Source organism: Poromitra crassiceps, assembly GCF_964638095.1.
Source record: "Poromitra crassiceps genome assembly, chromosome: 25".
Taxonomy (NCBI): Eukaryota; Metazoa; Chordata; class Actinopteri; order Beryciformes; family Melamphaidae; genus Poromitra; species Poromitra crassiceps.
The window spans coordinates 10,380,230-10,393,997 of record NC_139649.1 but is presented as its reverse complement, the minus strand read 5'-3'; the positions used below and the strand labels follow the sequence as shown (position 1 = coordinate 10,393,997).

Sequence of the window (13,768 nt, the reverse complement as noted above, 5' to 3'; positions counted from 1 at the left end):
GATAGGCACACAACAATGGCGACGAAAACGATAAGAAGAAAAGAAAAGAAGAAGAAAAGAAGAAAACGTGCAAGAACAGCCTGTTAAGTAAGCTAACTCAGCGTGAGCTACAGTTAGCATGGATAAGTCAGGGGCCGGTTGCACAAAGCACCTTAAGTTAAGATTTTGCTTAAGGTCCGAGTTAAGGTGTCCATAAAATAGAATTGGCTGCACAAAACACCCTTAAATCTTGTGCTTATGTTTTCCTTAAGATGTACCTTAAGGAGAAGATTTAAGGGTGTTTTGTGCAACCGATTTTATTTTATGAACACCTTAACTTGGACTCTAAGGAAAATCTTAATTTAAGGTGCTTTGTGCAACCAGCCCCAGGACTTCAGCTGTTCGCATGTTTTACACAGACCCAGCTACGCTTGAACCAAGATGGGCGCGGTGGCTGACATCGTTTGAGTTATTTGCGGATGGGAAAGGCCTGATTGTCATTATGACGATGCAACAGATGTTACTAAACAAAGGAGATACAACACAAACTCAGATACACAAACATGAATCTGATGAGTATGTGAGATTTGTAGCGATAAGTGCCACACACAAAGCCCTTAGGCTACTACCCAATAGGTAGAAGAAGCTTGGACCAAGATGGGCGCGGTGGCTGACATTGCAACAGATGTTACTAAACAGAGGAGAAGAGCTCTACTTTTGCGGGGGGGGGGGGGGGGGGGGGTGCTTATTACTCCAGGAGGGAGCAGGGAGCCAGAGTTGGCTTGGCTTTCAACGGGTGTGGACCTCTCAGACAGGTCATGCCACTGTTTGGTAATAAGTGCTCCTCTTCAAAGTGGGTAAGCAGCACCAATGTTTAGTTTCATGACCTGACTCTTCATGTGTGGTGGTGATTGTGGCCTAAATTCTCCCTTTACGCCCACAGACTCAAGCCAGTGAGTCGGGAGGCCTGACCAATTGTCTTCTCAACTCTTTAGTAGTTTTCTTTTAAAATAGAGATGTTTTAATTAACTTCAATTATATATAACTATTTATTTGCCTACCCTTTTCTTGGCCGAATTGTATTAAACAACATAATGAATTTTTTCTGACATTTGTTGTTGTATCAGTTTCCTTTTCTCTTCTGACATTTCGTTGCAAAGCGGTCAGAAACACAAGCCGGCCAATTTACAATTGAACAAACCTTTATTTATGGACAGTCATTCCATACTATAACAAGAAGGTATGCAAACATACATATACACACATGGATAGTGGTTTGAATCAGTCCTATTGTCAAAAAGGCAGGCGGAGGCGGTTACAGCAGAGAAATGAACTGTAATTACAAAAAAAACACACATTTCTTTTACTCCTCTTCTCCTCAACAGGAAGCTGGATCATTAGAATAGGCTCAAGGAGAGTTAATATTTACAAGCAGAATATATTTACAATGGCAAAGCCTGAGAGGGAAGAAGCCATATCTACATTCTCATAGTGCTTGACAGTTGAACAATACTCCATCCTTGGTGTGGGGATTTGTGGTCAAATAATAAAACTTTCAGGCCAAGTACAGTCGTCACATCCAACACCCGTTTTATCATAAGACCTGAGCCAAAGAAAAGTACAGACCACAAACAAAAGAAGATAACACTCCGTTTGAGAGAAAGCGTATCGTCAGTTGAAAAATCGAGCTCTCACATAACGACTACATAGACCACATAAACTGTAATTACAACACCCTCGTTCAGTGTTAAGAAATGTAAAAATCAAAGCACTTCCATGTTTACTCGTTTCTGAACTCACCACCCGACTGTTGAGAGGAGCTTGTCAACAACAACGCATCCTCCCGGTCTGTGCTTTGTAACGCTGGCTCTGTGTAACCCGCAGCTAGGAGTCGAACCCGGAACCTCCGGCACGGGAGGTGGATGCTCTAACAAGGAGGCTAAAAGCCATAGGGGCTCTAGCGTCTGTCGCTAGAGCATCTGTTGAGGTCTCTGGGAGTGAGCTTTTCTCACTGCACCGTCAGCACCATCTGCTGGCTACCGTTACATCTGCACCGTGTGTCACAACAGTCGTGGTGGCAGGGCCACTTGTGTCTCGTAAAATGAACATACGAGGAAGACCACGACAGGCTGCTATCAATACAACTACTCAAAACGGCACAGGCAAGCTTATTAATAAGACGTCATTACAAGATTTCTCATCATAATCTTCATATCTTCAATTTCTGTACATTATAAATGAAGCAAACACTCGTGCGCACGCGCGCACACACACACACACACGCACACTTATATGAAATCAGACAGCGAGCCAGAAAAAACAGGCCAAGCATCAACAATGCTTTTTTTTTTTAGTAAATATAAATAAGGCAACTGACCACAGTTGAATTACTCTCACACACAGTTTCCTTGTGCCAGTGTCCATTTTCTTAACTAAATATTGTGAGAATCTTATGGTGCTTTACACAGCCCAACTATCCAAATGAAGTTGTAGTACTACCCATTCAGCGAGAAACGAAAGAGTAAATCAGTTTTCACATGCGGTTAGAAAATAGTCACTAAAATGAACCACGTTGAAGCCAGTTCCAAGGATGTGATGATCGGCGTTGCCATGAATCTTCTTCGCTCTCGCCACTGTGGATTTGAAGCGGGAAAGTACATGCTGGGTCCCATGTAAGAATTTCCAGTGTGGTTTTGACAGGGACGAGGTGTTTTCACGTCTGATTGTAGATGTGCAACTGTGGTTGATCCGGCACGTGAGGCGATTTGCAGAGCGCTACACCACCCCCTCGACAAAGCTGGTGTCCAGGTGGACGATGAGCATCCTCAGGAAGGACATCTCCTTGCGCGTGTTCTCGAAGATGACCCGCGGGTCGTCCGACTGGCAGCGGAGGCAGTTGGGGGCCATCACCATGGCCAGGTTGTTCACGTCCATCTTGGTGACGGCCACGTTGGCGGGCTGAGCGAACACCTAGGGGCACAATGTAGGGAGAGAGAGAGAGCAGTGAGACAGAAGCACACAGACTGACCTTTGAGTCATGCTCCCTTCATCCAGGCAGGGTTAGTACCGCTTGAGATTCTACATTTGTTTTTAGTTTTATTTAGTTGTATTAAGTAGTAGCTTCAATTTCAGTTCAGTTTTCCATGCAAAGTTTTTATTGTTCCCAAATGCAATTTGCAATGCATTATGTCACGGTCACCTTGCTCATGGAGTGGTTCTAATGGCTGTCAATCAAAAGTGGGTGAAGCTTACGTTTATTTACGAGACGCCGAAGCCGATATAGAGGGCTTCCGGGTCGGAGTTTGCCCTCTCTCTCGCTCCTCATACTCAAGTAAAGATGACGACTGCGGGGTGCGACAGCCAAGTCAACCGTTTAGCACATTGTCTATGTTTGTAACCATCTTTTGTTTTTGCGTTATGTCCGTGTCCTTTATGTAAAATTAAACTTCTGTTCACCGAGATGGAGCGCTGGTGATCGAAGGAGCGCTAAGCTGGCGACAAACAAGCTGCTGCGTTAGCAAGGCTGACCCACCAAGGTAATCAGGTAAGCTAAGCTCTGCTCCACTCTTTTAATTATTTATTTTTATTTAGCCTTTATTTAAACAGGTAAAATCACATTGAGACCGAAGTCTCATTTACAAGTGCGACCTGTTCATACAGCAGCTCATACAACAGTTACACATGTAAAGACAGCAACAGTACAATCAACCGTCAAACCATAATAAGTTAAAAACAACATGAAACATAAAGTGCTGAAGGGGGGGTAGAGAAAAAAATGTAACCTTGAGAGCAGGAGCAGATCAAGGAAGCTCTCTCCAAATTACTCATCAATAATTTAAAACTCTACAATCTGACAGCCAATTTCATATTATATTCACGACCACACTTGTTGAAGCCTAGGCCAACGAGTGTCTAATGTTAATGCTGTAGTAAATATTGATGCCCAGAGCAGATGGTGTCGTGACAATTGTGTATACAAACAATAAATTATTGATTATTTTAAAAATGTATTTACATGAATTTGTCATTAGTGTTCAGTAAAAATAGTCAAAATTTCCCCCCCGTGTGAGTTTGTGTTTGTGTGTGTGTGTGTGTGTGTGTGTGTGTGTGTGTGTATGTGTGTGTGTGTGTGTGTGTTGGGGGGGGTGAGTTAAGGCTATGCCAACATGTTGTTTACCTGCAGGAAGTGGATGAAGTAGCAGAGCACCAGCCTGTTCAGCTCAGGCAGAGATTGCACCACAGCGATGGCCGACACCGGGTCGTCATAGTTGGTGACACACTGCTTGTAGAAGTTCATGGGGATGAGAGGTTCCTCCAGCTCCCTGTACCACAGCTTCATCAGAGAGGCTGAGAGAGATGGAGACGCTCTTAAGTATGCAGGTTCAAATGTACACGCATGCATGGACACAATAGGCAGGCAGACGCCCCCGTGGCAAAACACTTCATACACAGTGTGCCTGCCTCACCTGGAACGTTGGGGTCGGAGAGATTCTCTGGGATCCGCCACTGGTCCACCTGGAGCTTCAGCGCATTCACTTCATCGATGTCTCCGGGCACCCTGAGGACGTTAAAACGGCATGTCAGTTACACACATCGGCCACAAGAGGGAGCCCTACTTCTATCATCCACATTCTCCATGCCCTGTGGCAAATCCATTATTCATTCCCACCCAATTGGCTCCAAATGTGGCCTGCTGTCTTTCGAAATATACTGTTCTTTGCTGGCACTATTTATTTAGCACAAAACAAAAACAGAATATTTATAATATGAGCAAACAACACACTGTGCACAGGCAAGAAAGTGATAGCTTCACATGGAGATTGGGATATAGTACGTTTCGTGAGAAGGGAACTGTCTTCTAAATAAATCAAGATCTTACAGAATTCAATTAGCCAGAGAAGACCCTGCACAAATAAACTGTGTGACACACAGTTGGAAACACTTGCTTGTAAGCCAGTGCTTCAGCGGTAAAGTAAACACACATTATGAAGTATCAAATTAAGGGCTATGTTTGTTCTGTTGTCTGCCCTGTGTACTGTACACAGGGAGAGCTTGCTTCAAACTGTAATGATACAGGAGACCACACACATAGGTCTACATACTGTGTACATACAATGCATACATTACACACACACACACACACACACACACACACACACACACAGTTCTCCTTCAAACTTCCTATAGGCTCCGCCTCTCACCCTCACTCCCACAGCTCAAGTCGTGGCATGCAGTTTGGGAGTCCTACCTGAAGATGCCCTCCGTCTGGGACCCGCCCAGCGCTAGAACGTACTGGGAGAGCTGAACCTGCACCCAGGGCAGCTTCCTGTCTGGGAACAGCTCAGCCTGCCGCTCCATCACCTCCTCCAGGGAGCTGCCAAACAGGGAGGGGGTGACGATGGCCCGCCTGCTGTGGTCGATCTCCTCCAAGGTGGGCTTGCGTAGACCCTGGGGCCAGGAGAGGAGAGGAGAGAGGAGAGGGAGAGGGAGAGGGGCGGGTTTACTGCCTGTGTGCATGTCTGCGTCTATGATACTAATCATGGTTGTGTCTATGACTGCCTGGATCTGTGATTATTACATCTGGAAGGCACTATGACTGGGCCTGTGTTTACGTCTCCGCCTCTGACTGTGTCGGCATGCCTATAATTATGTCTCTCTGTGACGGTCCTTGACGTGACTAAGTTGCGCATCACAACTTTCGTTGCGAAACCGCCTATTTTTATCACATGTTTTGACTGTACTTTTGGCGAACTCTTTTTTTTTGTGTGTGCGCTTGCTTCCAGCTCACCTTCTTGCCTCCAGTGATGGCCACCTTCTGCAGTTTCCGATAGCAGAACTTTGCGTACGTGCTGATTGGCAGGCCTGTCGGGGTGGGAGGAGGGAGGAGAGACAAACGAGGGAGTGAGGAAAAGTGTAATTCAACCCCACGACAAGAAACAAGAAATAGTCACACCCTCGCCGTGAGCCCCGCCCCCACAGCACACTCCATATTAAGCATATGGGCCTTACTGAACACACCAGATAATAAATAGTTAAAAAGTCTTCCCCGCAAATAGGACAAGCGCTGTTCTTTTCCCACAGATGTCAGATAGCGTATGACAGCCAGTGGTCATTGTAGAGACATGTTGACGCCGGTGTGATTCTGGCATACAGGGATTAGTGCAGGCTTGACTAAATTGTCAACCTGAGGGGAGATTTACTGCTGTTGAACAAAGGCTTAGGAGACAGGAGGCGGCCTACACATCCTGTGGCAGGTGATTCACCAGACATATAGGCCACCTGAGAGAAGGAGAGGCTCCCTGGCTGCTAGCTGCCCCGCGTAGCTACCGTTAGCCTCAGATCTATTTCAGAAGTCACCCGCATTAGAGGAACATTGTTTTCAGAGGTGCTGCATACTTCATGCGGCACAACAGAACAAACCTATAAAAAGGAACCCGGATCTGCGGTCCACAGAACCATTAAACTGGGATCGTCTACACAAAAGGCAAACCGGAAAAACCCAGATTTACGGGTCACTGCTGTCTGCACTCACAAAAAGAACTCATCCCCATCTTTCATGGAAACCCCGGGTTTACACGAAACACCGGTCCTCCACTGCCCCTCTCTAGGCGTCTCCGATCACACCCATGGGGTCCATTCCCCTTCCCGGAATCTCCACTGTCTCAGGTACCTGAACCAGCGCCAGATGCAGAACCTCGTGCTGGGATCAAAAACAACAACAACCGCTATGTTCCCTCAAGCCAAAGACCCCGGATTTATAGCAAACAGGTGACTCCCATACATGAGCACAAGCGCCGTTAATCTGTTTGACTCTAATTACGTCTAATTAGAGAGATCATACCGATCGTTTGCCCTTGATCTTGGGAGAAAACGCGCACACACACACACACACACAAAAAAATGTCCCAGGGCCTCCCAACATAGAGGTGGTTCATTTACTGGGAGGAAAAGCAAGAGTGAACCCTGTCCGGGCGGTGAGAAAGGGTTTGAACTCTACTGGTGGTCTATATTTACATTGAGTTTAAAAGGCAGCAAAACAACAACAACAACCACCAAGCAACCAAAGCCCAGGAGACATGTGAGCTCATTAGGAGCTCGAAACATACTGTACCAGGCTGAGAACGGCATGACACCTGTCTACCATTGAGCTGAGGCTCAACTTAACCCACGAAACACAGACTCTCTAAAGAATACAGAGGAGACAACTTCGGTCTCGTCTATGCTTAGAACTCTTGGCGGTGAGGCTGGTCGAAGCTCATCATACCCCCCCCCCGCAAGGCCCAAAGGAGCCAGTTTCCAAGCCCAGACCAGACCAGACCAGACCAGACCAGACCAGACCAGACCAGGCCAGGCCAGGCCAGGTCTGGCCTGACAAGAGGCCTCCAGTTCCCACACGCGCCTCCCAGCCCTCCTGCTCACAGCTGCTCAGCGCTCTGGTCAGACACGCTGTACTTGGTTCCAGCGAGGCATCCCTCAAGCAGACGGCAGCTCTCATTAAGCTGTTTTTTGTGGACGTGAGGCGTTTCTGGTGGTTTGGGCTTCATCATCATCATCATCGAGAGCAATAATAGCGCCCTTCTCTGTAGATGCGATTCCGCTCACAGTTCATAAAGACCCGTGTAGTGAGTCAGACGTGTGTAGTAGTAGGCTTTCCCTTTTGACCTTGTGAAGTCCGATGGAGTTGCTCAGCGGAGAGCGCTGCGTCTGACTCACTCGAGCTCAATGTGTCGAGACCACTGCTGCTGCGGTGTCTGCCATGAGAGCGACTGGCTTCCTTTCTGGTGACATCATCACAGTCGGGCCATGTGGGCCGCCCTAACGAGGGCATGTGCCAATGAGTAGGCATCCTTTAAAACGGGTGACTGACATGCAATGTGGGAATGGCGAGAGAGAGAGATCACTAAATATGATTCACACTGTCGGTCATTGTGTGCCTACAGAACTCTCTGAAATTCTTCATCCTACATCTTTTTTTTCTCCCCCAGCCTCACTTTCTGTGAAACCCATTCATTGTGTCCACAAGTACATGAGCAGCATGTACTAGTCATCTGACGAATTACACATGTCCGTATTTTCCACCCCTACTCAAAATGGTCATTCTGCAGGGAGCGTTCTGTTTGATTTGTAACCGTTTGTATCGCTTACAGGCTCAAGACGGCTTTGAAAAGAGCAGAGAAGTAGAAATAGAGTAGAAAAACATGTCTTGTTGGCTCCCACGCCTGCCCCCTTTTTCTGCTCTGTCAAACACATAATCTCGAACAAATGGGAATTGCTGACGATCCAACTCTCTCTCTCAAAGCGATATCTTGGGTAGCAGAGTGCTGAGGGGGAAAAGTCGAAGAACAAAAGATTCTTACCCTCTTCCTCGTCGCTGTTCTGTTTTCGCTTCTTTCTGGACTTTGAATTCTTCTTCAGCTTCAGCTCCTGCTGTTCCAATATGAACTGAGTCACTGTGAAACAGAGCAGGTAAAGCAGGGGTCAAGTCAGATCGGGCTCAACTTAATAAACAATAAAGTTATTTCCTGTCACTCCGAGACTAAATTGACATGCTTCGATTAGAACCGGAAGGAAAAAGCGAGAATAAAAGGTGTGACGAGTTAAAAGAGACAATCGACGCACGATCACATCGAACACGGACGAGAACGAGACAGAACAAGACATTGGGGATGGGGCGGAAAAGAGAGAAAGGTTGACCCACCCTGTTGCTCGGTCTGAGACTCACGTTTCTTGTCGCTGGTGGGCTCAGTGTGTCTCTGGATGTAGCCCTCCAGGTAGCAGCGGAACTTGGGCGAGGGCGCGAAGAAGGCCAGGCTGACGGCCATGAGCTCCCAGCCCGCCGCCAGGCTCCTGGGGCTGGTGTTGCCCGTGGTCTGCCTCACCAGCTGCACGTACAGCTCGTCCCGCAGGCCCGGCATGTCCCAGCACTTGGTGACGATGAGCAGGGCGCAGTGGCGCCGGTCCAGCCGCGACGGCCGGTCGCCCATGTAGGCCTGCACCAGCTTGAACATCTCGCACGCCTCCTTCCGGACGGCGCGGTTGCTGGTGACCAGCATGGGCTTCTTGATGGAGCCGCGGTTCCACGACAGCATGTTGGCGATGGAGACGCGCCGGCGGAACAGGCCCTGCGTGTGCATGTTCAGGTGCTTGCTGGCCCAGTCCTCCATGCCCGTGTCCGGGGGCGGGGGCTGCTGGCGCAGGGTGGCGTAGGACAGCTGGTAGGCGGAGCCTCCCGTCCGTCCCCCCGCGGCCCCGTCGCCCCCCTCTCTGCTGTCGTGGGCGGTCGGCCGGTGGGGGCCCAGCGACGCCGTCCGCCCCTCCACCACCATGCCTTTCTTCCTGCTCTCCAGCTGAGCCTGCAGCTCGAGGGTGCCCGCCTGCAGGAGGAGCAGGAGCACGGGGGAGGGAGGGAGGTGGAGAGGAGGTAGGAGAGAGGAGAAGAAGAGTTAGGACAAACAGAAGGGGAGGAGGGAGGGAGGGAGGGAGGGAGGGAGGGAGAGGTGAGAGAGGGGGGAGGTGTTAGTGCAGCAGAGGTACAAACTGTGTCTGTGCAGCTGCAGTGTCTCCGCTGTGTGTCAGCGGGAGCTGCTCTGCTCTGCAGTGCTAGGGCTCGGGGGGGGAATTGTTGCAGGATCGACACATTAATTCCCTAAAGCCGGAAAATAATTGTACAGGGGGGGAAATCCCCCCAAAGTCCACATGGACCCTGAGCCTGAGCAGCCAGCAGGTGGCCAGATAGTGGCGTAACAGACCTAACCTCTGCCCCCCCCCCCCCCCGCCCTCTCCAGACGAACCTCCCCTCCAGACCTCCAATCCCACACAAGACCTCGCTCGGATCCCTACCTACCTACCGTGGGGGTTTATGGCCATCGGGAACCCCTCGGCGCCCCTAAACAGAGGCAGCCAGTAACCCAGATACGCTGTGCAGACAGCCAGGAACAACACAGAACCAGAACCAGCCAGGAACAACACAGAACCAGAACCAGCCAGGAACAACACAGAACCAGAACCAGCCAGGAACAACACAGAACCAGAACCAGCCAGGAACAACACAGAACCAGAACCAGCCAGGAACAACACAGAACCAGAACCAGAGCCAGAATCAAAGCTCAAATTTACTATCGGAAAATAAAACACGTTGACATATCTTTTCAATGAGGCCGTGATGTAATGTGGAGTTGACGAGTGCCAGAGAAGCTGGACTTTAGATTTAGGGAGCAGATCTCTGTGGTTCAGCTTTGGTGGAGGGACTATATGGCTGTATGAGGGACTATACGGCTGTATGAGGGACCATACGGCTGTATGTACGGCTGTATGAGGGACTATACGATGTATGAGGGACTATACGGATGTATGAGGGACTATACGGCTGTATGAGGGACTATACGATGTATGAGGGACTATACGGATGTATGAGGGACTATACGGCTGTATGAGGGACTATACGGATGTATGAGGGACTATACAGCTGTATGAGGGACTATACGGCTGTATGAGGGACTATACGGCTGTATGAGGGACTATACGGCTGTATGAAGGACTATACGGCTGTATGAGGGACTATACGGATGTATGAGGGACTATACGGCTGTATGAGGGATATACGGCTGTATGAGGGACTATACGGCTGTATGAGGGACTATACGGCTGTATGAGGGACTATATGGCTGTATGAGTGACTATACGGCTGTATGAGGGACTATACGGCTGTATGAGGGACTATACGGCTGTATGAGGGACTATATGGATGTATGAGGGACTATACAGCTGTATAAGGGACTATACGGATGTATGAGGGACCATACGGATGTATGAGGGACCATACGGATGTATGAGGGACTATACGGCTGTATGGTGTTGATGTTTGTTTTTTTATGAGTGGCAGAGGTCAACTCCAGATCAGATTTAACTAGGGGAAAGGGACATAAAGTCTCTGACTTATAGTGTCAGTACGTTCCATTGCGCTGTTATACAGATAGCTTACAGATGCACCACCAACACAGGGTGGTCATTAAGTCGTGCGATGAGTCGGAATACTGAAACAGTGGCAAACGTCCTGAAGAACATCAAACATTCCCGAACTGCTCCCGGAAAACAGTCGGGAGTTTCGGTGAATCCTTTGAACAATCTGCTTCAAAAGGTCTTTCGGTCGGAGGAAAATGTTGAAATATGGAATACATAGCATGTCAAATCCCACACAAGCCACAGACGGCAAGCCATCATGTGTGTGTGTGTGTGTGTGTGTGTGTGTGTGTGTGTGTGTGTGTGTGTGTGCGTGTGTGTGTGTGTGTGTGTGTGTGTGTGTGTGTGCGTGTGTGTGTGTGTGTGCGTGTGCGAGCCGAGGCTGAGTGAATGCTATAACAGCGGGTCTGAAGAACATTCCAGGACAGACTTAGGGGGCCCACTCAGCGCTCCTTGGCCGGTGTCTAACATGCTACTGCCAGTGGTACCAATAGCCCTCGGTACCAAGCAGCCTCGCCTCCTCCTCCCTCCACTCCCCTGGCAGGCCCGGGCCCATATGGGCCACAGCGGTGCTCCTTCCTGACCGACGGAAGCCATGTCCTGAATCTCTCTGCCCTGGCGTGGTGCCCCTGATGCCCAGGCACAGAAACTGGCACATACGCTAAGACACCTGCAGCGCAGCCGCAGATGGAGGATGAGAGCTAACGCTGGGACTGTGGCCCTTTACGCTCAGCGGTGCTGCCCCACTGCATCCTATCCTGGGCTCAGTTAGGAGGACGTTGAAGATTGGAATGTTAGAGAGGCGTTACCCACAAACATGGCTTCTGTTCGTCTCTGAGACGGATATCATCTGTTCTAACCCAAGCCCCCAGGAATAGCGCTGGGCTTTGAAGCCATTTGAACATGCTGGCGAAGCTCTGTATTGCAAGTCACATGACGCCATGCAGCCCAGAAAGGAAAATTCCCATCCACTTGCATGGGGACTCCGGCAGCTGTTAAACCCAGGGGAATTTTTTCCGGGTGTCACTCAAAGTATAAAACGACTCTTTTAATTATCAACAATTTTTTATGGGGCATTTTTTCTTCAGAAGCCACTAAGAGCCGTATACGGGGGTATTTTCTTCTTGTAATACAATCCATGGGTGGGAGACGTCATGGAACACGTCATGGCACACATGCGCACTTCGCCTTGGGCTGCATAGTCAGGAAGTAAAACCAGGAAGAAAAAGCCCCCATGATGGCTTCATGCGCCAATGAGCTACCTCCGTCCGAATGCATGGGTGGGCGTGGCAGGTCCCCTATCCAGTTCTTTTAATACATCCATGTTCTAACCCTTATCATTTCCATCCCAGAGCTCCCTGTTGATTCAGACATGGGCTGTTATAGGAGCGGTGGAGCTCCCGTCCCGAGTCAGAAGCAACATGTATACGGAGGCCCGGGGTGTGACTCTGTCACCGAAACAGGCTTTGGAGATTAGAAGGAGCAGATCTTGGAACGGGCGCTCTGACTCCACATGCTGCCTGCTACTTATATAACGGTTTGGGGGAGTCAAATCCCTTAACTCAAATCATGTGCACCTGCAGTAATAACTCCCGACCACATGATTATACGCATCGCCCGTGCTGCTCTACTGTATGCGGATCTGTGTGTTACTTTAATGCTCTGCCAAGTCCAACAAATATCATAATCGACTCTGTTGTCGAAGATTTTAATAAACTGGACTTGGCCCCTTCTCGCACTCGAGAGGAATGTTGCTGCACACGCTTCCATTTAAAGCTCTCTATGGAGGAGACGGTGGACAGTGAATATGTAGATGATCCACGGCTTCTTCTTTTTTTACAGCATAACTTGGAAATATGAAAATCGTTGCCTCGTTCAACACAGTGATTCTGTCTGTGCTCCTAGAGAGACAGCAGCAATCTGAGCACTTCCAGACCAAACACAAATCAATCAAAAACAAACACACGGAGGTAAACAGACCACACAATAACTATAGACACAGTTGAGCTCTTCATCACACAAAGAAAGAATTAGAATATTGGATTAGCCAAAATGTGATACTTTTACAATCTTTTGTAGAGCCATATGATTTCCGCAAAATGGAAAAAACGGACAGAATCATGGAATTTGGTAATAAAAATGGAATCAACTGTAAAACATGGAAAATTGCAGAATTTTCCATAATTTGGCTGAAATTGATCAAAGTAGGCCTAATGATCAAAGTAAGACGTAGATCTAATGATCATAGTAACCTAAATTATTTCATAATTGTAAAATAGACCTAGAGAAATTATTCAGTTTTCGATTGGGGTGTTTTGAGAGGGGGCTCGGTCTTGCGTGGGACCCTTACTGCACCTCACAACTTAGTTTTCACCTTGAGAAACATGCCGAAGAGGCTGTCTGAGAGAGCCAAGTCATCAAGAAAAGAAAAGATATCGCTACTAACCTCTAAATTGAAATTAAAATGGAAACAACGGAATTTGGGAAAAAATAAAATGGAAATTGGAAAAAAATAAAACGGATTTCATATGGCTCTAATCTTTTGTCGTCATTACCAGCAATCTAAACAAAGAGTGTCACACACACACACACACTCGCGCACGCGCACACGCACACAGACACACACACACACACACACACACACAAACACTTGAAAGTACAGTAGTATGGGAAGCAGTCCGCACGGCGCACACACCACAGTTATCTATGGTGGAAGACAGTACCTGGTAGATGACACATGTAACTAACAGCACACACGCATACACACACGAGCACGCACAATGCACACACACACACACACACATACACACACAGGTGGGGTGTGGGGTTA

At 48.4% G+C, this 13,768-nt stretch overlaps 1 protein-coding gene across 2 annotated transcripts in view; it reads right to left on the bottom strand.

The window, feature by feature from the left end:
* Nucleotides 1–1,195: 1,195 nt before the first annotated feature.
* The window catches only part of arhgap46a (Rho GTPase activating protein 46a), a 44,889-nt gene continuing 32,316 nt past the window's right edge, over nucleotides 1,196–13,768 (bottom strand). The window contains exons 4-10 of one of the 2 annotated variants that reach the window (XM_083660860.1): nucleotides 8,678–9,353; nucleotides 8,337–8,429; nucleotides 5,768–5,841; nucleotides 5,228–5,427; nucleotides 4,446–4,537; nucleotides 4,157–4,326; nucleotides 1,196–2,949 (exon numbers count right to left, since the gene is read on the bottom strand). In XM_083660860.1, coding sequence (XP_083516986.1) covers nucleotides 2,755–2,949; nucleotides 4,157–4,326; nucleotides 4,446–4,537; nucleotides 5,228–5,427; nucleotides 5,768–5,841; nucleotides 8,337–8,429; nucleotides 8,678–9,353 — 1,500 coding nt within the window. In that variant the 3' untranslated portion in view covers nucleotides 1,196–2,754. The remainder of the gene's footprint in view (nucleotides 2,950–4,156; nucleotides 4,327–4,445; nucleotides 4,538–5,227; nucleotides 5,428–5,767; nucleotides 5,842–8,336; nucleotides 8,430–8,677; nucleotides 9,354–13,768) is intronic. The other variant, XM_083660861.1, reaches the window with a different exon arrangement.